The 23,540-nt window shown below is 34.7% G+C and overlaps 4 protein-coding genes across 4 annotated transcripts; 2 read left to right on the top strand and 2 right to left on the bottom strand.

Annotated features, from left to right (window-relative positions):
- Positions 1–1,269: 1,269 nt before the first annotated feature.
- On the bottom strand, positions 1,270–3,730 carry LOC136798710 (mediator of RNA polymerase II transcription subunit 9-like). The gene is made up of 3 exons (XM_067055366.1): positions 3,515–3,730; positions 2,631–2,758; positions 1,270–2,375 (listed from the first exon to the last, which is right to left on the bottom strand). Exons 1-3 carry the CDS (start codon positions 3,665–3,667, stop codon positions 2,309–2,311), a joined length of 348 nt encoding a protein of 115 aa, XP_066911467.1. The 5' UTR covers positions 3,668–3,730; the 3' UTR covers positions 1,270–2,308.
- A 652-nt stretch (positions 3,731–4,382) lies between these two features.
- On the bottom strand, positions 4,383–7,077 carry LOC136798712 (uncharacterized). The gene is made up of 2 exons (XM_067055368.1): positions 6,634–7,077; positions 4,383–4,822 (listed from the first exon to the last, which is right to left on the bottom strand). The coding sequence occupies exons 1-2, from the start codon at positions 6,841–6,843 to the stop codon at positions 4,727–4,729; spliced, it is 306 nt and encodes a 101-aa protein (XP_066911469.1). The 5' UTR covers positions 6,844–7,077; the 3' UTR covers positions 4,383–4,726.
- A 2,336-nt stretch (positions 7,078–9,413) lies between these two features.
- On the top strand, positions 9,414–16,189 carry LOC136798711 (uncharacterized). Its single transcript, XM_067055367.1, has 3 exons — positions 9,414–9,556; positions 14,197–14,328; positions 14,765–16,189. The coding sequence occupies exons 1-3, from the start codon at positions 9,491–9,493 to the stop codon at positions 14,894–14,896; spliced, it is 330 nt and encodes a 109-aa protein (XP_066911468.1). The 5' UTR covers positions 9,414–9,490; the 3' UTR covers positions 14,897–16,189.
- Positions 16,190–21,961: 5,772 nt separating this feature from the next.
- On the top strand, positions 21,962–23,446 carry LOC136798705 (D(2)-like dopamine receptor). Its single transcript, XM_067055358.1, has one exon. The coding sequence runs from the start codon at positions 22,015–22,017 to the stop codon at positions 23,377–23,379; it is 1,365 nt and encodes a 454-aa protein (XP_066911459.1). The 5' UTR covers positions 21,962–22,014; the 3' UTR covers positions 23,380–23,446.
- The last annotated feature ends 94 nt before the right edge of the window (positions 23,447–23,540 follow it).

Genomic DNA, 23,540 nt, shown 5'->3' with positions numbered 1-23,540 from the left:
GAAAAACCAGACGAACACACAAAAAAAGTCCTATTCCATTTAATTGCTGAGGTTTCTATGGAGAAGGTAACTAAAGACATTTGAAGGAAAAGTCAATTGGAAGAGCGAAAGTAAATAACACCACACGAATCTATTTACCGCGAATTCGTAAATCAAGTCACAGCACGATTCTGAATATTGTACAAAGTGTTATGACGTGTGTACATAATACCGAATATGTATCTTTAAAATATGAGAAAAATAAAAATACCGATACTGATTTGATAGGTTAAATCTTTTACGGGGATTGAATTCCGCAGTTGAGCTCATCCGCGAAAAAGGTTTCAACGGAGACTTAATTTCACTGATGACTATCTAGGAAAAAGAATTTACCAATTTTATGCCTTTTTAATCGCCGAATTGTCGGTCAGGTAGCTGTAATGGAATGTTTTCATCTGAACAATCTGTAGGATTCCAAGGAAAGCATTTTAGTGTAGCGAAAGTACATTACATTAAGTGGTCATGTCGTTAGTTTCTCTTTTTAGCACCATTGTGTAAATTAGGCAAAACCTCAAAGACAACACATCTGATTGGTCCATACTATCAATAAGAAAGTCGCATTAATTTCTTTTGTATTACTTTTTTTTACTTGGACTATTTATGGTAAACTCTATAAGAAAAAAAATTAATGAAAGGGACACAAGTTGGAAACATTATTTCCAACAGTGGCGTGGTGGGAAAAATTTCTCTGGGGTGGCCAAGGCAAATATGGTGCCCTTTTAAAAGATTTTTTGTTTTTGGCGCCCCTCTCTATATATACACTCATTTTACTTACGAATACAATACAAAAAAGGGAGTGTGCGAGCGAAGCGAGCCAGAAAATTTTGAGTTTTTGAGGTGATGAGGGGCGCCATTTTTGTTTTTTCATTTGTCAATCTTTCGATATGGGCGCCTGAAAAATCCTTCTTGGCGCCCCTTATTTTTGGGCGCCCCCTCTCAAAAGGGCTCTGCTGGGGGGGCCTGGCCCCCCTGGCCCCCCCTGCCACCACGCCACTGATTTCCAAGATGATGAACTACAGGGTAACATTGAAAAAATTTGAAAGCTGAGAACTAAACATGCTCTGAAATCGAATGGCCTCTGGTAGAGGCACATTGGACAAACATCCAATTGGTCAGGTGGAAAAATGACCCTACCTTACAAATCGAAATATAATTTTTGGTTAAATAAGATGGAAAGGAAAAGGGGAAAAACAAAAAAATAAAGAAATTTCATAACATTTTGTTTCTTCTTCGGATTTTTGCGTTTTGAAAGGCCATAGAAATCGAATGAAATTGTAAAAATAAAAAAAATTTAACTTAAAACCTCAAAACATTGCATTATAAGATGTTAAAAATACATAGGTTTGAGTTTATGAATTTTTTTCTATCACAAGAATTACAAAAACAGAAATTTTTGCAATTGGTTCAAATATCTGCATCTCTAACGAAAGTTTGATGAAAGATTATCTTTAAAACTGTACTTACCTTAAGAAAATGAAAGTTTGGTTTCCTTGATACAATAATAAACATACAATAAGAATAATTCAAGAAAGGGGCCAAAAAGGCCATTAAAGCAACACCCAAGTGAAATAACCCAGGTTTGGGTGAGAAATCTATAACCGTTTTAAAAACTATGAACTGGTTCTCAAGCGCTCCCAGGTGGTGTAATTGATGCTTAATATTGAGTCTCGATTGCTTTTAAAGTTTTTGCTCTTGAGCAAAACGAGACTCAATATTATACTTTCATTACACCACCTGGGAGCGCTTGATTGCCAAGGGTTAAGGATTAAAATGAGCCCATGAACAAAAATGGTATATAAAACACCTTTGCCTAATTGTCCACCTATGAACCCTTTTACTAGTTATCATTTGAAGTCCCAAAGTGGATGTTCTATAAATTCGTTGTTACATAAATAAAGATTGCAGCTATTTAGCTCCAGTTAACATTCCTTAAACACATATTTTTGATGCATTCTGACAACTCTAGTTCACGCTAAAATTATTCCCTTCAAGGTACAACTATTTAGCTCAAGTTCACAACATTCCTCACAACATGGTATGCCATATTTTCTCGAGCTATTTCAATAACTCTAATCCGATTGAGTTTGCAATGAATAGTGTATTCAAAGTTGAAAGCCAATTTTATTGTTCTTGTTATCCAGTATTCAATAGTGAATGCACACACCATCAAATAAGCTCTTTACTGGAATTACATTGCCATACCGGAAATTTCACAATTTGATGAAATCCTTGAGTGGAACATAATAATGTAATATAAAGACTTTGATTCTCAAGGTTCTTTTTTGACAGCAGCCGATGTGAAAACATCCAAATATTTCAGCTTTTCAAGCGCCTCCCTAAAAAAATCAAAGCCGAAATGTTAAACTTTTGTTTTCTCCTTGCGTTACATCTAGAATTTTATTATTACTACCCAATAATCACTGAGTGAATCGCCATGTTAAGAAATGTTATAAGCTATTAGAAATTTTCTTAATCGTTTTTATTTCATAATGTTCAACTCATAAATATTTTCTTAAAACGCCAGATTTTTGCATCAAACCCTAATACTATTTTAGATTAATTCTGAAAGAAAGATATGGAAGTAGAATTACTTTTTCTTTTCTAGTTCTTCTTGATATTGTTTTAAGCTTCTCAGTTGTTCTTCTGGACTTTGGTCAAGGCCTGGCATCTTCTTTAGAAGTTCTTTGCATTGATTCATTTTCTGTTTGAACAAAACAACCTGAAAGATAATAAAGATTGGAAGAAGGTTTTTTTGAATATGGACTCTAAATTGGGCTCTCTTACAGCAAATATCTGTACAGGGGGGGGGGTGGAGGATATAGTGTCCAGGGGTAGTGAAAAATCTACTAAATTAGTCCTGTCTGGGGCGTAAACTTGCTCTGTTTGGGGGCAATTTTGCTCGGTTTGAGGGTTATTTTGAATGTCCAGCAGGTCAACTGATGCTTGTCCGGGGGGTCAGACCTATTGTATGGGGGTAAATTTCTAAAAAATGTTACATCCTCCACCCCCCATTTTCAAATTTTTTCTGGAAAAGCCCATTGTTAAGTTCTTAATGGTGACTGGTAGGGTACATACCAGGAAACACCTTCAAAAAAACCTTAACATGTATTCAAAAAGAATAAGCACTACTAAATTATGATAAATTTATTCCATGAATTAAAGGGATAATCAGATGGTTTGAGATAATTGACATTTGAATTTCTTCTATTGTCCTAGGCAAAACCTCAAAATATTTTTTGCATTAATATTTTCCAAAGTCGAAATATTCGAGTAAAGTTACAAGCTTTTGATTTTCAATAAGAAATAATAAAATTTAAACGTAAGAACCGTGTAGTAATCCATTTTTAAAAATTTCAATTTGTGACATCTCGACTTTGGAAAATAGTTACTGTAGGCAGAAATACTTGGAAACCTTTTTTCAGAGCCACATAAGGTTAGGCCAAATATCTGATCATCCCTTTAACCATTTGCCAACCTTTTTCAGAAGTTCATCTTTAGGCTCTTTGCTTGACTCTACACCAGATATCATATCAAAAACTAACTGTGGGAAATCAAAATCTTTTTCTAAACTCGCTTGAGCCATTTGTGCCGACATGGTAGCTGTGGCAGACCCTCCTGGTAAACTCATGTTTTGATCTTAATTTTATTGTAAATGTTTATTTTTAAACTAAAAGAAAACAGAATGAAACATTAAATTTTTTTAAATCATTTAGACACAAAAAGAATGATAAAAGAAATAGAAAACACTAAAGTCAGGTCAGTGATTATGCTGAAAGTGAGCATTTCGAGTAAATAACAGATAATATAAACAAAGCGACAAAATTGAAATTTTGCACACTGTCTTGATTGTCAAAATTTTAACATCATAGCACTTGACATTTTAGGGGCATGCCAGGATTCTTTTTGAAAAATAGGAAGGTGCTTGAAGGGTTAAGGAATCATCTACATCTATGCTTTGAGATAGCTCAGTACTTTCTGGAAAGTCACTGCTCGGGTGAGTTATTTTTTTTTTAAATGACATATCACAAATTTGTAATCAATAGCACACATTTTCAGGTATTCACTTATGGATTTTTAGTTGACCTATACCTTAAGGTTTTAAGATCCGGTTGTGACCTGATTTATAGTTCCCTTTAAAAAGGGGTGTTCAAAAAAATCTCAGAAAGGGGGAGTAAAAGAATTTTTTGTAGAAAGGGGAAAGTTTTCAAAAAGAGGGAGGTTCAAGAAATGAATAATAAAGGAAAATGTGAATCTGGCTGCTATTGATCACAACAACAACTTAGGGTAAGTAAGTTGCAATGGTAATTTTGATGAGTTCAATCAAAAGAATAAAAACACATATGTTGCTTATATCGTGACTTTTTTTATTTAGAAAAAAACAATATAATATTGATCTTCGTAGTTTATATAAATAATAATTGATATAATTGAAAGTCTATCATTAGATACCCCTTGGGCAATTGCTTTACTCTATTGAATTGAAAAGGTATTTAGGCAATGACAACAGTCTTTGAATAGCTACTTACTACAGCATAATTTTTAATGATAAAAGATTTATGCTGTAGTAATCACCTATTCAATAGACTGTTGACGATTGCCTAAACAACAATTTTGATAAGACTCTTAATTAACTAAAATTTAACTATAAATAATTTTCTAAAATAAGAAATAATGCTAAATTAAAAACTTATGCAACCATTGTAGCAAGTTGTCCTGATTTTTCCAAATTCTGGGTTTCTGATCCACCACCAATACATTTTCCGCTGATGAAAACCCGTGGAACCTAGAAAAAGAATTTCTATTATACTAAACAAATACTTTTTATTGTACTGTCAATCGGGTTGCAAAAAGCAAGGGGTAATTTCATTTGGTGTTTGGGCTCAAAACACCAGATCATAATTTTCTTTTGTCTAATTTTCAATCCAATTTTATTTCATAGCTAGAGAGGTATGAAAACAATGTTAAAAATAAGCCATTAGATTTTCTTTACTTTTAAGCATTGCACAACAGATCACTTTCAGTCAAGCGCATCCTGGCAAATGAACGGGATGAGTATTTACATGGGGTATTCGTCACCCAGTGCAAATGAGATAGGACGTCTCAGACTAAAAGCATGAAAATGAATAAAAATGAACTTCAAACTGAAAACAGAAAAAAAGGAAGAAAACTGGGAACTTTATTTTTTCGTTAAAAGTTTCTTCAATCTTCGAAGACAAAATTGACCCATGGAAAAAAAATTTCATCTATGCAGTTCTTTGAAATAAAGCAAAATATTTCCAACCCGGTTCAATTGCGTGGGGTATTCAGTAGTGCTATTACATCACTTTTGTTTTCGACCCCTTGCATTTGCCACCAATCGCAAGTGAAAAATACCCCGTTCATTTTCCAGGATGCGCCTGACTGACTTTGCTGTTCTAATTTACCACTACTCAATTTAACCCCTATATATACCGTAAGATCGGGTAACTTGCATCAGTGGAGGCAAACATGCATGGCCTTCAAATGAAAGACTTGGCTGGTCATTAAAATACCTTAAAATACAAAGTTAAATCAAAACAAAAATGGTAGAGTAGAGCTGCGAATGGAGCTGTGTAGTTGTATTTTAATGACCAGATAGGTCATTCATTTGAGGGCTATGCATGTTTGCCTCCACTGATGCAAGTTAGGGATCACTCGCATATCGATTTTTCCTGCAACTAACGTCATTGTGACGCTATCTGAAGAACCCCCCACCCCCTTTCTTAGCGTCATTTACATAAATATACCAAAAATCGATGAAAGTAATTTTTCTTCTATATTACAGATATTGATATTCCAGCCACATTGATTTTTGTGCTTCGTTTCGCACGGTTTTAAAACAAGTGGTTTTGACTTATGACTTTCACATTTGTTTGTCCCCAGACGTGTCAGCACGACCCCTGTATATCCATTGTATATCAAAATACGGCCCATCTATTTTTTATTGCGGTATCTCTGTTTTTATGATTAGGGAGATAATAACATATTCCTACAAACGTAACGGAAGGGTATTGGATACCGTGAGATTGGGTAACTTGCATCAGTGGAGGCTAGCATGTATAGCCCTCAAATGAAAGACATGGCTGGTCATTAAAATACAAAGTTGAATCAAAACAAAAATGGTAGAGTAGAGCTGCGTACGCAACAAAACATCGTTTTAGTGGTGGACAGAGGGTGTGTAGTTGTATTTTAATGACCAGACAGTTCACTTATTTGAGGGCTATGCATGTTAGTCTCCAATGATGCAAGTTACCCAATCTCACGGTATCATCTCTGTTATATTTTATGCATTTGAATTAAGATGCCAGGTGTAGTGAAGGATGAAATACAAAATGTTACAGGTTTGAAAATCGATATTCTGTTGAAATTTCTTAGCGTCATAGGCTCTGAACCCCCCCCCCACCCCCTCGCGTCACAATGACGTTAGTTGCAGGAAAAATCGATATGCGAGTGACCCCTTACCCAATCTCACGGTAGCTAGTCAGTTACAACAAATGTAATTCTTTTTCTTTTTTATAAGAATCTTGTTCAAGAACAAACAAGAAACTAAACTAAACATAAATGAAGTCTACTTACAGTTCGAGCACCTGTGATTTCTGCTAAGGCATCCTGGATTGCACCACCATCATTACGATTGTCTAATTCAATGACAACATATTTTGCTCCAACTTTATCAAGACTTCCCTTTGCCATTTTACAGTATGGACAATATGTCTTTGAAAATACAACAACTTTGTCTTTGGTAATAGCCTCTTCAACAATTTTCCTTGCTTGTTCTTTACCCATCTTGTTTTTTGTTTTGCTAGCTTGTGATGCTTTTTTTATTTCTTTTTTACTGCTGGTAGGTACCTCCACTTGCTTTTTTGTCAGTCACTTTGATTTATGAATATAATTTAATGATGAAAATTAGTAAATGAAAAATGCAATATATAGTGCTATACCTGAATGCTGACGATGATGACAAGGCGTTTGTATGTTGTGCAAAACTTAAAATTTGATGACTTTTAATTGTGCTGACACACCTTTCCTTGGACTCTGACAATGCTGAAATTGCCTACCATTTTGAAAAATAAAGCAGCCCAACCGAGTTCGAATATAACCTAAAATTTAATCTAAAAATCTCTTTTGAATTGAGCGGACAGGTGGATGGTACTTCTAGGCTATCAGGCTATCGCAGATTCTGATTAGTCAAAAGTTACGTCATCATTTCTATGATATGGCGGAGGTTTTTTATATCAAAACAAAACCAAAAATTTCCACATATTTTTAACCAAAAGCAAGCCAGCACCACATTCGTAGCACCACGTTCAACACCACTTTCGCAGCACCACATTCGGCACTTTCGTTTTCGCTCCAGCACCACATTCGGCAATTCCAGCACCACATTCAACTTTCTACCCAATTTTCATACTGAAGGAGAGTATTCCTATTCTGGAAATTATGATTCCTATTAAGCCTTATCTATTAGCTTCCATTTAAAGCAAAAATGAAGTCTCTAACATCATTTCCCTTTCCAGCCTCACGTTTTAAAGACACCTCGGTAGAGTACCGAAAATCTTAATTTTGTGTTTTGGACTAAAAATCATACTGAAGGAGAGTATTCCTATTCTGGAAATTGTGATTCCTATCAAGCCTTATCTATTACCTTCCATTTCAAGCAAAAATAAAGTCTCTAACATCATTTCCCTACACAGCCTCACGTTTTAAAGTCACCTCGGTAGAGTACCGAAAATCTTAATTTTGTGTTTTGGACTAAAAATCATACTGAAGGAGAGTATTCCTATTCTGGAAATTGTGATTCCTATCAAGCCTTATCTATTACCTTCCATTTCAAGCAAAAATAAAGTCTCTAACATCGTTTCCCTACACAGCCTCACGTTTTAAAGTCACCTCGGTAGAGTACCGAAAATCTTAATTTTGTGTTTTGGACTAAAAATCATACTGAAGGAGAGTATTCCTATCCTGGAAATTATAATTCCTATCAAGCTTTATAAATTGTCTTCCATTTAAAGCAAAAATGAAGTCTTTATCACCATTTCCCTTCTCAGCCTCACGTTTTAAAGTCACCTCGGTAGAGTGCCGAATGTCTTAAATTTGGTGTTTTGGACTAAAAATCATACTGAAGGAGAGTATTCCTATACTAGAAATTATGATTCCTATCAAGCATTATCTATTAGCTTCCATTTCAAGCCAAAATCAAGTCCCTATCACCATTTCCCTTCCCAGCCTCACGTTTTAAAGACACCTCGGTAGAGTGGCGAATGTCTTAATTTTGGTGTTTTGGACTAAAAATCATACTGAAGGAGAGTATTCCTATACTAGAAATTATGATTCTTATCAACCATTATCTATTACCTTTCATTTAAAGCAAAAATGAAGTCTCTATCACCATTTTCCTTCCCAGCCTCAAGTTTTAAAGACACCTCGGTAGAGTGCCGAATATCTTAATTTTGGTGTTTTGGACTAAAAATCATACTGAAGGAGAGTATTCCTATACTAGAAATTATGATTCTTATCAACCATTATCTATTGCCTTCCATTTAAAGCAAAAATGAAGTCTTTATCACTATTTCCCTTCTCAGCCTCACGTTTTAAAGTCACCTCGGTAGAGTACGAAAAATCTTAATTTTAGTGTTTTGGACTAAAAATTATGCTGAAGGAGAGCATTCCTATCCTGGATCTTATGATTTCTATCAAGCCTTATTTATTACCTTTCATTTAAAGCAAAAACGAAGTCTCTATTATTATTTCCCTTCCCAGTCTCACGTTTTAAAGACACCTCGGTAGAGTACCTAATATCTTAATTTTGGTGTTTTGGACTAAATATTATACTGAAGTAGATCATTCCTATTCTGGAAATTATGATTCCTATCAAGCCTTATATACTACCTTCTATTTAAAGCAAAAATGAAGTCTCTATTATCATTTCCCTTTCTAGCGTCACGTTTTAAAGGCACCTCGTCATCCCGATTTGTTCAATGATCAATGTATTGTTGGTCCCATCGTTCCCACCTCCCGCCCACCGGGTCTGTGAGATAGGGATGTAACTATATGGACATGGCCAGAGCTCTTTTTAAAAAAGTAAAGCGAAAAAAATAAGTTCAAATTTAGTATTCACATGCTTAAAACGCTCAAAAAGATATACAAACAAGCCCTGATTCTGATACAAATTATGGACGACTCAGTTTTCAGTTTACTCTAAAGAAAATGCCTTTGCTCTCGCAGCAGTAGAGGGGGAGGGTTAAGAAAATGGGGGTACGAAATGCCGGTATTTTTTTCTTGAAATTCCTTAATCTTGGTCAAAAAATCCTCAAAACGTCCCTCACATGACTAAAGGTTTAGTGCTACGAATGTGGTGCTGGCTTGCTTTTGGTATATTTTTAGTCTTTATATTTTCCATAGTTTTATTCTTCCTGTTTAGAGAAAGTATCAAATGGAGTCTATTTTATCTCTCCTGCAAAATAACAAGGAACTTGACAATGTGGAATTAATGTCTGAGGTATGAATTCAAGCATGTTTTTTTCTACAGCAAAATTCATTTTTTATCCTTCTGCTTCCTTCTTTTTTACTCTTTTTTTATCCAGTCTGGAATTGGCCTGTACACACACCAATATATTTGGTGTGAGCATCGACCTTGGGTTGGAGGTTGGCATAGTATTTGAACGGCAAACTAGGACCTCTTTAAACAGTGAAGGCTTTTGGAACTGCTGCTTAGCAACAGGCAGGGGCTCGCTCTGCCCTATAGACCTGTTTTTGTGGGGGTTACTTACAAAACATCCCGCCAAAAACACTGTGGGTTGGCGGCTGCATACGGATTTCAGCTTGAGTTTCTGCGCACAAACAGAAAGTTGTGAAAACCTATTTAGCGTACCTAGTGCAAGAATTCTATCTACATGATCGGTTTATGGTTGATAATGTTTTTCTTGCTTATTTTGCAGTCACTTCTTCAAATAGTTCATACTAGCGTGTGGCTGAAATGTGTATCAAAAGTTAATGCTGCAAAAGAGCTTTTTTGTTTACCTTATAAAAGGAAAAAAAGGGAAATTTTCGTAAATTTCGCCTTTTTTGTGAAATATATAATCCCTCTCGAAGATTTACTCTCATCTCTCACTAAATTCACGAAGCTTAATCCTCTCAAAAATTAAGTTTTTTCACGCTAAAAATTCTAAGTTTTTTGATAGGCTAAGAAACTCTATAAAATGAGTCTCCATACTCGAATAACACTATAAATCGAATAAATTTTCATTCCTCGTAGCCGTTCGAGTTATGGAGACTCTACTGTACACACAAAATCTCGTAATGAAACTAACAAAAAATGTGAAAATCTGAAAATATTTGCCAATACGCAAAATTAAATCCTTGCACAAAATTGCAGTCGAAGTTAGTCGCAAAAATAAGTCCCGCTAAAATTAAATTATTAATTATTAAATTATTAAATTATTTCGCGAAGGAAGCTGTCTCGCGAAAATTTATTCCCTTACCTTAAGGTACTTTATGCACAAGCAAAAGAATGCGCTGCAAAACTGCTAAAGGGGTTTAAGAAAAAATAAACAAGTCACTTTTTAATTTTAATAAAATTAGCATTTTCAAAAACTTTTGAGCCATGAATGAAAATATTTGACCCAACTCAAAAACTAATTTGAAAAACAACTTTCCAAGAAAAAGATCTAACAGGGAGAAGACACCCAACTAGATCGGCATACTGCTGAATAGGCCATTTCCTGGTTATTTTGCCTGACCTCAAACACTGAATTATTTACATCGGCTAGTTCATAAGGCAGATCACAGGTCAACAGGTAACAGGTAAACAGGTAACAGGTCATAGATACAGGTCACAGGTCATAAACAACTACAGACCGAAAATTTTAATGCATCCGTAACATATAGTTCATAAGGTCATGTTTCTTAAAATATTATATGCAATGAAATTATATACAAAATATCCTATTTAAATGATTTCAAAGACAAATTATCATCCCGAAATATTGACGAAAATGACACCAAAACATAAATTATTTTCTTGAACCAAATTTGAGTTATAACTGAAAATGTGTGATTGGCTTGCGCTCGCTTGTATTCACCCCTGTAATACTTGTATTATACATAACAGCCACAGGTCTGTGTTATACACGACACAGAATGCAAAAGCACATGGTAAGCATTTGGATAAATTCTTTTGACCTTTAAGAAGGTTCTAGATGAATAGAGAATACCTTCAGTATGATAATTTTGAAACATTTTCTTTTGTGTTTTACATTTATTAAAGCTGACCTGTGTCAATGACCTATGACCTGTTGACATGTGACCTGCGTTTCAAACCAGCTGTATTTACATGTGCGCAATTATTTTTACTTTAGCGTGTAATCAACAAAATCAAGGCCTAACAAATTAAAGCGCTACATTATTTACCTATAACAACAGTCCAACAGTTTCCTTAGCAATCAAAATTGTAAAAAAGTGTCTATACCTCAGTACTATCCAAGTTTTTTTGGATTTTGGCACTTTTGATTGTTAAGGGAACTTTTGGATTGTTATAGGTAAGTGCAGTATTATAATGGGCCTTTTTCTAGACGCGATGGAATCCCTTTTGTTGATCAAAATGTCATGTTAAATGATTAAAAGCTCCAGCATTAAAACAATGAAACATTAATGCATAATTATCATATGATTGCACTTATTTTTTCTCATCATTGTTTTGATGCTGCTGGATCTATTCAACATGAAATTCTAATTAGGGATTTGGATATTGAATTTCTGTTGAATAACATCATCATAAGTTAAAGTATACCAAGTGATCGATATTGATTTTGATATGCTAAGATTATTTTGATATACTCGAGTGTAACAAGTTCTTCTGCGACAAAGATTTTTCATGCTCCATATGATAAAAATACATAAGACCTTGACATTTTTGGGATACATCAATTTCAAAATTTATTTTTTTGAAAACTGCTTCTATATATCATCTTACTCGGGAAATATTTGTCTAAAAAAAGGTTGCCTTCGTCTTTTTTATTGAAAGAAATAAGTATTGTGCACCCCCCCTAAATTAAGGGGGGGTTTGTTGATTTGGGTTCAAAATCTTTAGTTGGGACTTCCGATTTTTGGGATTTCAGGGGGGGGGGCAGGATTAGGTGGGACCTGATTTTTTAAGGTTGGACTAAGGTGGTTTGGTTGTAAAATTGAAACATCTCATCAACATCAATTTATATTTTCCATCCCATGTATGGCCATACATTCCCTTTCCATTTCTATTTTTGGACCTACCCCGGTGGGGTGAAGGTCCTATAAATTCACCTCTGTCCGTTCGTCCGTCTGTCCGTTCGTTCCCAGCTTTTCTCGAGATTGAATCATAGGAATCACTTGATTTTTGGTACAAAGGTGCAAAACAGTGGTGGCCAAAATGTGACGGAGCCCGATTTTCGAAAAAAAAAATTTTTTGGGCAAATTTGGGCCAAAAAACGGCTAAAAATTGGATCATTAAATTTTTTTGATTTTTTGCATTAAGTAGGGTACCATCATAGGTAAAAGATGACTCAAGCAGATTTTTGCAAAAAAAATCATTTGGCTTAAAAAACGCATGTTTATCTATAAGAATCACTATTAATAAGCATACATTAATGTTCTTAGTCAAATTACTCAATTTCTTTATGAGATAGAAGTTTTTTTTGCTCATGAGGGCTTACTTTTGAAGAATATGTGTGTTTAGACATGAAATTTTGGTTGCTTGGTGTGTTTTTATAGAAAAACTGGCCAAATTCGATATTTTTTTATAAGCACATTATCAATTACTTAGGTATTAGCTTTTCTCGAGATTGGCTCTTTCATTCTTTATGATTTTTTGGACAAAGATGCATAACTATAAACCCTCGAATGTGACTGAGCCCGATTTTCGAAAAAAAATGTTTTTGGGCAAATTTGGGCCAAAAAACGGCTAAAAAAAGGGTTTTTTGGACTTTGTGAAATATTGGATCGTTGTTTTTTTCTGATTTTTTGCATGAAAGTAGGTAAAAGATGGGTCAAGCAGATTTTTGTAAAAAAACTTTTCAGCTAAAAAAACGCATCTTTATCTATAAGAATCACTATTAATTGGCATACATCAATGTTCTTAGCCAAATTACTCAATTTTCGATGAGAAAGATGTCTTTTTATGCTCACGAAGTCTTGAATATGAAAGAATATTTCAAGAGCATGAAATTTTGGTTTCTAAACGTTTTTTTCATAAGAAACAAATGACTAATTTTAATTAATCGTCACTGTTTTTGTTCTGAATGATTGTTTAACGTTCATGCTCACGTAGATGACAATTATATATGTGTTAAATGCATAACCAGGTAGGTCCATAAAAGTATCACTTGTTTTTCAATGTTTCAATCATCGAAATTCTGCTGGGAATTCAAATTTTTCAAAATCTTGGTGGGGGATATACTTAGTGGTGGGACCATGCATGATTGATTCTAGGTGGGGGTTTTAATGTGTGCTGGGACCTTATTTTTTTGGTGGGACCCCTTGCTCACTATGAATATATTATGTAAGACCTAATCTGTAACCTTTTTCTAGAAGAATCTTTTCTCTGTCAGATAGAAAAAACCACATAAAATTTGCAGAATAAAAAAATACATTTAGTCTATGGAAAAAATATTTTAAAAATCATTTTTATGATGAAGACAGCACCTTGAACTGCACCTTGAACAAACACCCAATTCCCTTCACATTGCATTGGTTTATTTGAGCGAATGTTCATTCGCTGGCCAAGTGAAACTCTGCGAGTGAGAATCAATCCATAGTGGAGGTGGGGTGCTCTAAATCATACACCCCTGTCTCACAGCCCCGGTGAAAGGTTTCCCTCAGTGGGGATAAGAATTTCTATCGAAATGCCAATATGAATAGAAATTCTATTGTTTCTAGCCCAAAGATTCCAGTGGAGATATTTTTAGAGTGCAAGTTTTCCATTGGATTTTAAGTGGGGATGATATCAAACGTAATTTCCCAATTGGGCTTAAATTGTAGGTTATTTTTTCCATCGACGAAAGTTTGAGAAATTTTCCAGCAGAAGTCTGTGACACAGGGGTGTAACTAAAAAGGGTACAAAGGGCCTCTTCTTGATTCTATTATTTTTTTTTTCTTTTTCATCGCTAGATTGCACTGTTTGCATACCTTAGTGACAATGCTTATGGTAAAAATGCTTTGAAACTCGTCACTGGTGCAAAAGTCATCCAGGAATTGTATCGTCGGTTCACTAAACAAGACCAAATTATTGAAGCTCTGAGGGTAAGCTATGATCCTTCTGTACACATTTTTTTATAAGCAACCAAGTTGCTAAGGCTCCAGCCCTGAAATTAGCCAATTTATTTCACTATCTCGTAAAGTAAAAGGTTTTAATATAATCTAAGCATGACAATAGCCCTTGACCCAATAAGTATAAATATTATATAATATCAGGGGTGGTCAAGGAATATTTTAGAAAATGAGCTAGAATGCCAAGCAACCCCAGCCCTGATGACCCAAAAATTGGAGTTGCTTATAAAAAATGTGTATCATCACAACAATTTTTTTTGCGCAATAGAATATTTCACGAAATGTATAAAATAATCAATGCATATCATAAAGTTTTGCAAATCAGTGGGAAAAACTTTTAAACTTAAACGTAAAGGCTGAATTTTCGGAATATCAAGATTTATATCAATTTTGGAAATTTCCATTTTAGGCTGATGCAGTTCGAAAGATAGCATTGTATGTTGAGAAAAACCCTCGTGCAAGTACAAATGATCAAGCTCGTGAAATTCAAAAACACGTGGATGATTTTGCCGCTAAAGTTGCCTTAGTCAATGGTGCTTAATTAATTTGTATAATATTTAGAATATGTAGCTATTATTTAAATCTTTCCGAAAGCAGCCGGCGAGGCGACCTTTTTTTCCGATGTGTTCTGAGAGCATATTTCAGCTAGAAATTTTGATCTGTTCTGATCAGAACTTCGAAAATTAATCAGCTAGAAATAATGATGTGTTCTGACGAGACAGGGGTATAATCAAATTCATCTAACGTGCTCTTGTTGTCTAGGTAACCCTAGAGAGTTTCAGAACACATCTTTTAAGGAGACCGGGGTATAATCAAGAGAAAATTGATGTAATCTTTCGTGGAAAAAACTAATATCTTTCGAGTTTATCTTGCCAACTGTTATTCCTATATTTGAGAACACATCAAACCATGATGTAGTGACAAGTTTAGGAAGACAAATAGTGCGATAAAGGTTTCCTAGAAATCAGAACACATAATTTGCATAAATATTTGAAAGGTCATAACATTTGGTCTCCTAGAAGACAAGAACACATATTTCTAAAAAATCTCTCCGCCGGCTGCTTCTGTCTTTATATATAAATTACAATTTAAAACATTTTTTTCCATATATTATCATGTGTACTTTAAGATTTTATGGGGTTTTATAAGCAAGTTTGGTTTTAAATGAGTTTGATTTTGGATAATAACCATTTTATCTTGATCGGTAAACACAAATATTTCTTCCATCAAAATTTGGTTTTTCTTTTCAAATGCACTTCTAAGGAATTACACACTTTTCGACTTCAGTTGAGCTAGAATCCCAGAATGTATGTTTGCGTCCGCAAACTTTGGGGCAGCGTAGAGAGCGGAATAATTGATTTACGGAGATGAAATTTGACACGCACCTTCCTTAGGATAAAACTTAGAGATTTTATTTTTTTTCCCGAGTTATCCCCATTTTACTGAAATTTTGCGCTTATTTAACGTCATTAAATTGGATAGTTAACTTGAAATTTTTTTTTGAATTCTAAAGGTACAAAAAAATAATCACCCTGGGTTTACAATCTGGTCTCTCTTATCCCGAACACCTATAACTCTGGGTTTATTATTGAGTCTTCCTTAACCCCGAGCGCCTATCGCCCTGGGTAATGTCGTCCTTCTATTATCCTGAGAGCTCATCACTCTGTTTAAAAAAAGTGTTTACAATTGGGCTTTCACACGAGCTGAGCCCAGTGCTTCAGCACGTTATAGTTTTCATTTATTTGTATAATTTGATAATTTTTTTCAGATAATTATTTGTATGATTATTATAGAGGATGTATATAATAAACTCAACAGCAAATTCTCGATGAAACACTTTTCTTGCCAATTTTACTAAAATATTCAAACATATTCCCTTAAACAATCAAGTACTTTAAAGGAAGAAATTTTCGCGAGGCGAAAAAATCGATTTTGGGAATTTACTTTCTTGAAATGAAATGGAATAGAAAAACTTCTCTGATTACCCAAACTATTCTGATCGTTTCTATTAAAAACGCTTTTGTTTTAGCTTTGACAAGGTCGATAGAAAAAGTTCAAGATAAGACGGCTCGTCCTAGACTGGCACTCTAGTCGGGCTGGAACGGTATCACGCGGAAAAAAGTGAGCGTAGGAGTTAGATAAGCGTAAGAAGAAATTTTTTCTGCGGCAAGGGCAAAAACTAATTAGGTTAATTACAAGGCATTATTGTCAAGGTGTCACATACCAAATTTGAAAGGAAACAGACAAGCCAATCACGAGATATACTCTCGGGTACCTAATAGCCGGGGGGTTTGGAATAAGCGGGGGGGGGGGGTTGGAAAAAATCTCAAAACTTAATAAGCGGGGGGGTTGGAATAAAAATGTCCTGGGTGGAAAATTTTTGAAAAGGAGGCTAATTCAGCAGAATTAGGACAAAAGAGGGAACTTTCAAAAACATTTTCCCAATATTTAATAAGCGGGGGGTTGGAATAAGAATGTCCTGGGTGGAAAATTTTCGAAAAATTAATTAGCGGGGGGGGGACGGCTATTAGGTACCCGAGAGTAGGTGCCCGAAAAGTAAACCTAGAAATGACGTCATAAGTCTTAAAACAATTATCTGCCGACAAAAGTAAGACAAAGGAGCGTCAATTTCGTGATTAAAGTACGTTATTTATTTTGTTCTCGTAGCAAAAAAAAAAGATTTTCGAAATTTTTCGATTTTTCAGCAAGCGGGACCATTTGACCATGCCCCTCTCATTCTCTATATCAAAATGCTTCGGAAAAAGACTAAAAGATATTTACGTTAAGGGGCGGAACCTCATGCGACCATTGGGAGAGTGCCTTAGGTACCCCGAGTTACTTCTCGTTACTTCTTGTTCACCGTTTTAGTAATAACCCTATTTCTATTGTTTTCAAGAAGCTGTTTTTCTATCCTTTTGCACTTCTCTGATTCAATTATATTTCGCGATAATCAACTTCCGCGTTTGACCAAATTTGACCATTAGTCCAGTAGAATTTAGAGTCAACCTAGAAAAAATTATTATAAAAGGTTTCTATATACCGTTGGAAAGATAATTTTATCAGCTTTTAAATGAGGGGTAGAGTCAATTTTTTTGTCATGGGGAAAAAAAGTTATGGACTAAAGAGTGAAAGGGGGTTTTCTAAGCAAAAAGCAGTGACCCGTTAAAAATGTCAATTTTAAAAGTTTTTAAACAGCTAATTTTGATGGTTCCATCTGATAGAGCTGGAAGAGCAGATGTCCAAAATGGGGTCATTTGTAAAATTTGGTCAACCACACCCTGAGAAAATAGTCATAATGGCTGAAAAATCGTCATTTTTAATGCTGACGTCAACACTTTAAAAATTAATTTCAGCACTCAAAACCACTTTCAACGGATGCGTCTCGAAGAGTACTATCGAATAGAGGTATAGTTTGTTGGGGTACCATGGCGAGATCTTGAGATATTTGCATTTCAAATTTTGATGACTCAGCAAAAAACCATCAAAATCGCTCAAATATGCTGAATCAGCAAAATTTGAAATGCAAATATCTCAAGATCTCGCCATAGTACCTTAACAAACTATACCTCTATTCGATAGTACTCTTCGAGACGCATCCGTTGAAAGTGGTTTTGAGTGCTGAAATTAATTTTTAAAGTGTTGACGTCAGCATTAAAAATGACGATTTTTCAGCCATTATGACTATTTTCTCAGGGTGTGGTTGACCAAATTTTACAAATGACCCCATTCTGGACATCTACTCTTCCAGCTCTATCAGATGGAACCATCAAAATTAGCTGTTTAAAAACTTTTAAAATTGACATTTTTTAATGGGTCACTGCTTTTTGCTTAGAAAGCCTCCTCTCACTCTTTGGTCCATAACTTTTTTTCCCCATGACAAAAAAATTGACTCTACCTCTCATTTGAAAGCTGATAAAATTATCTTTCCAACGGTATATAGAAACCTTTTATAATAATTTTTTCTAGGTTGACCCTATTATGGGCGAATTTCTACTGGACTACATATTCCAAGGGAATTAACTTTCGCGAATGGCGACCTTCGGTATTTCTCGCGGAACTTAATATTCGTGATTTGACCGCTAAAGTTTCTTCCTTTAAAGTTCAAAGACAAAAGGCATAGTGTGTCAAAAAAACGACAGAGATAATTTAAATAATTGTTAAAGTCATAGGACAGCATATTCTGAATCAATTTTTTCATATCATTTAAAGCTAATCAGAGGGCTAATACAGTAAGATAAGAAATTTTGGCGTGGGGAAATTTGGCGAAGGGGCTGATTCGCCAAATTACCCTATAGTATAGAAGGTGAGAAGCAATTACTGCACCTAGTGAGTGATACACCAAAGAGATTACAGAAAGCATTTGATTCTAAATGAAATTTCAAACAATCTACCAATCAAAGTAGGACAATTATTGCCCATTTAAGTCATTTTCAGTAATTTGAAGCCTGTTTAGTAAATTTTTATAGGTATAGGCGTTATTTACTTTAATGAGATAAACTTTCGCCGGGATTAATTTCGCTTAAAGAGTTCCCTGATTTTTTGCGTAATTTCGCGGATCAGGATTAAATCTAATTTTTCTAAAGTGATTCCAAATTTTGCAAAATCGGGGTAGCAAACATAACTTCTCTTAAAATTTTGATATGGTAGTGTGCGAAAATTCGAAAAATAACGAAAAGATTTTCTTCAAAGCGGGTTTCAGTAGTCTGATTTGCGGGACGAAAAAACGACGATAGAAATTTAAAATTTTTAAAAAGATTTTTCGCGGGTACTTAATTTCGCGGATTTTCGCAGATGACACCCCAATCCGCGAAATCCGCAAAATTCAATCCCCGCGAAAGTTTATTCCATTAAAGTACAGTCCAAATTTGTGGAAGTTCAAAATTAGACAGTGGCGGATTGAGGGCTTGCCCATTAACTGAGGACCGATTAGGCGAAATGACCCACTATTTTGTAATTAATAAAAAATAAGGTGGACCAAATCGTAACGACACTTAATTTTGGCAAATGACCAGACAAATTTAATTTTGAGGGAAGTATTTCGTATCTGTTCCTCAAGAATATTTCATCTTAATTTTCGATTGTTCTTTGATATTCCAGCCCTATTTCAGCGAGCTCAAAACCATCTAATTTAAAGGGTATCAAAGATAGACTTTTTCCTCGTACAGCTTCATTTCTATGCTCCGGAAAACACCGGAAAATCTGCAAACAGGTAATGTCTTTTCTGGAAGAACTTGTGATAGAACTTAAGCCCAATTATTACAAAGTCACTAAGGTCTGTTTGAGCTTTGAATAATTGTAAGTACAATATATCACTTAGTAAATGTATTTTTATACGAAATGGGAGGGATAAACTTTTCATTGCAAAATTGAATATTCGACGAGCAAAATAAGTTTTCTACTTTCTCTTTCTTTTGTCGGAAAAGGTGGTTTTTAATTCGATGAAAGTTGAGTTTGATTAGCCCGAGTCTATCTTTTGGAACCATCTGCTTATCATTAACTAACGATCTAGACATTTCCTTGTTCGAAAAGTCGCGATATATCCCTCATTATATTTTTCAATGACTGTTAGAAGTTGTAATGGGTACTGGGTATTTGAGGAGCTCTTTTTAAGGTATTCACCATTGAGTTAAAGGTCGAAGGGCAAGAGTGGAATCTTATCTTTCTCAAGCAAGGGAATTTGAATCTATAAAACTTACGCCTTATTTTTTGGAATGAGAGATCGAGTGTAGCGTTTTCTTTGTTTTTTTTACGAAGCATATATTTTTCGAAATCTGGTGATCTGATTTTTTGTCAATCTTACGTGTGTATTTGTATAAACAACGCGGGCCGCATTTTTCAGATGAGAAATAAGTTGCTTCATTTCCCAACCAAGATCTTTAACCCTTTCAGGCCTTTAAACAAAATGGAATTTATGGTTGTGTAGAAGTATTTCAAGCAACACATTTTATTTGCCTGAGAAGAAAGAAAACTCGGTAGAAAACACATCATTTTGGCCTGGTTGTAACTGTTAATGGAAAAGACCTACACACACCCCCTTCTCACAAACCCGGTAGGATTTTTTCAGTCAGTTGGGATAAAAATAGCAGACTAAAACTCGATGGGGATTGATATTCCCATATTTCTTATGGTTGGGAATTTGAATTTCATTGTTTTCAAGTCAGAAAAATTAGTGGGGATGGGAAATACAGCATAATATTTTGCAGTGAGGATTGGCTTATTTGACTATTTTCAGTGAGGACAGAAATTGGAGTACAATTTTCCACTGGGGACGATATTTTGGCCAATTGGTTCCCAGTGGATCTGTGAGAAGGGGGTGTCTATACCAATCGGCAAAGGCGATTCTCCATTAAGTTTAGGTTAAAATGTGATTGATAAGGGAAAGGAAAAATAATTGTATCTTCATCTAATTAAGACCATAAATGAGTTGTTTCATATTTTTTTTTATTCGTGATTTTAATAAAAACACTGAGATAATCTCTCTGTAACCGGCTTTCTAAAACAGAATGAACAATTCTTTTTCATAATATTTTTCATCTGGAGAAATTTAGGAAAAATTCTTAGTATCTATAAAAAGACTATCACAGCAGGCTTGCTTTGAAATCTCGTGTGAAGATTATAACATTTTTCACCTATTTCAATTTCTTAGGTGACTGAGTCTTGAAAATATTTTTTTAATCTTAGATGCTGATTTGTTTCGGGATGTTTTGTTGTATATACGTTATTTGGACTTTCTTTTGTTGGAAGAACTATTTTAAGGTCTTTTTACGAAACTAGCTTTCTACTGGTTGAGATTTTCTCAAAAAAACAAATCGACGAGCTACTGTTCTTACGGCTAACTATATAAAAGTCTACTCTTGGATATCAAAATTTGGATGTAATTGGGCCTAATAAACCAATCAGGATTTAGAATAGCGTTTGATTTTCGAGTGGACTTTTGGATTGTTAAGTAGTGTTAAGTATGGCAGTATTTACATATAATGGGTCATGAAAAAGGATGGAAAGATTCAACCTAACAAGACCTAAAGAACTAAATGATTGAATAATTTCGTTTACTAAAGAGACACTGATCATTTTTTGCATTGTAACGGCTAGAAGATTTACTATGAAATTATCTAATTGAAATTTCAATGATTTTTTTGAGTAACAATATTGCTTACTAACTCATGAGAGAAGTATTATAAATTGCATCGATTAGCAACGTCACGATCTAAAATTGATTAATTTGACATAGTCATCTTGACCGTCGAATATTCTGGAGAAATAACAGTGGCAAATACGAGTTGGTTGAAAAAAGAACCCTGTTTGTCACTGGCAATGAATTCTGAGCTAATTTGCACCCTCTCTGAGCAAACTAGTCACGTATTATTCTTTTACATTAGTCTCAAAAATAATAATGTTTCTTGATTTATGAAACAAGATAACAAAATACCTGATGTGATTGTTGTCTTGTCAAATTTGTCGAATGTCTTAACCACATGTCAAATGGCCCAAACGTTTCTTTCTCCTTCGCACTTCCACAGAAACTTTTCTCGTTCAAAAGATTTCACATTGATTAGAGCCGACACTTTTACACATTTATTAATTTATGTTTTTCTCTAGAATGAAAAAGAAGAATAATCATAAATAATGTGAACAAGAATTAATGAAAAAGGCCTAACGATGGAGGAACAACATCTGATTGACAGTGGTAATAGTACCACAACACACCCACCCCACACTGAAATATCACTTCATTGTAGTGATTTTATTCTAATCTCTGGCAGTTCTATCTATTACATACCCGTTGGAATCATATGTGCATTCACCATTGGTATCAACTTGTTAACCATCTTGACTTTTCTCCGGTTCCGTAGACTTTGTCAAAACAATAACAATCTATTAATCTTGTCCTTAAGTATCGCTGATTTACTAGTCCCAATCGTAACCATCGTAGTCGGTGCTGTATTAGCTCAAAATATCGGAGATAAAATTTCAACTTATAACAGTTACTTGATTTCACCATTATGTGTAGCCATACTTATTTCTGGATTAACACTAATTATAATGACGTTGGATAGACTGGTAGCCGTACAAAAACCTTTAAAATATCACTCTTTCATATCAAGAGATAAAGTTATCAAGTCTATAGTCGTTGTCTGGGTGATACCTATTTCCTTGGGTGTGACAAGTGTACTAATGGGTGAAACAAGCCTTTCGATGTATTTTATGTATATCAGTTTTATCGCAATAGTGACTTTGATCGTTATGGTTTTGTTTACATCAAACACTGTACTATTTTTGAAAGCAATAAAAGCTTCAAATAAAGTGAAACCAAGAATTCAGAGCATGATAAAAAGTACTTTACAGAACGGTGGTGGCGAGGAGGAAGTCAGTCGCAATATGTCATGTCATGCTCGTATACAGGATTCGCCGGCCACTGATATCAATTGTAACTATACTATTGCTCCTCTGCCTGAAATTACACCTCAAGATGACAGTACTAAACATGATGTAGAAGATTTAAAACAGAATAATATTGAACAACAGCCTAAGTTACTTTTACAACCAAGGGGATTGACAAGGAGGGCGAAATCTTTGGGTGTAACACCCTTGCATCGTTCGACTTTGATTTTACCGCCTCTACGTGAGAGGGCGTCTACAACTGGCACCATAAGTGACGAAGGAGAGTCGAGTGTTGGAGCTATCCGATCTGATAGAGACAAATCACTTTTTAAACATCCATCAAGGTCACTTCTTCAGCGCTGGAGAAAATCACATTTGAGATCTAAACAAAAATATCTTACCTGTCTCATATGCTTACTTTTTACGATCATCTATATAAGCTGTATGTTACCTGTCAGCATACACATTGCAGGTCTGGTCTCAGGTACTTGGTGTTCGACGGGTGAAGCGTTTCGTGTGTTTACGTTGTTACCACTGATAAACAGCTTCTTGAACCCTCTCCTGTATTTCTTCAAACGAAAAGACTTCAGAAAACATGTAAGAAAATTTAAAAGAACATTACTGAACAAAGAAAAAAGCTGATAATTTTTTGTTTATCTTGCAAGGTAAAATCTTAGCAGAAGCTGCTTGAAAATCAAGTAAGTTTCTTTTGACACAATCCGAAAGTTAACTTGTATTGTACTTGTATTGTTTAATTGTTAACTCTTGAAAAACTAGATTGCCAAAATATTTTGAAGATCAAC

Source organism: Clytia hemisphaerica, unplaced genomic scaffold, assembly GCF_902728285.1.
Source record: "Clytia hemisphaerica strain Z4C2 unplaced genomic scaffold, Clytia hemisphaerica genome assembly, whole genome shotgun sequence".
Lineage (NCBI taxonomy): Eukaryota > Metazoa > Cnidaria > Hydrozoa > Leptothecata > Clytiidae > Clytia > Clytia hemisphaerica.
This window is presented reverse-complemented; position numbering and strand designations above follow the sequence as displayed.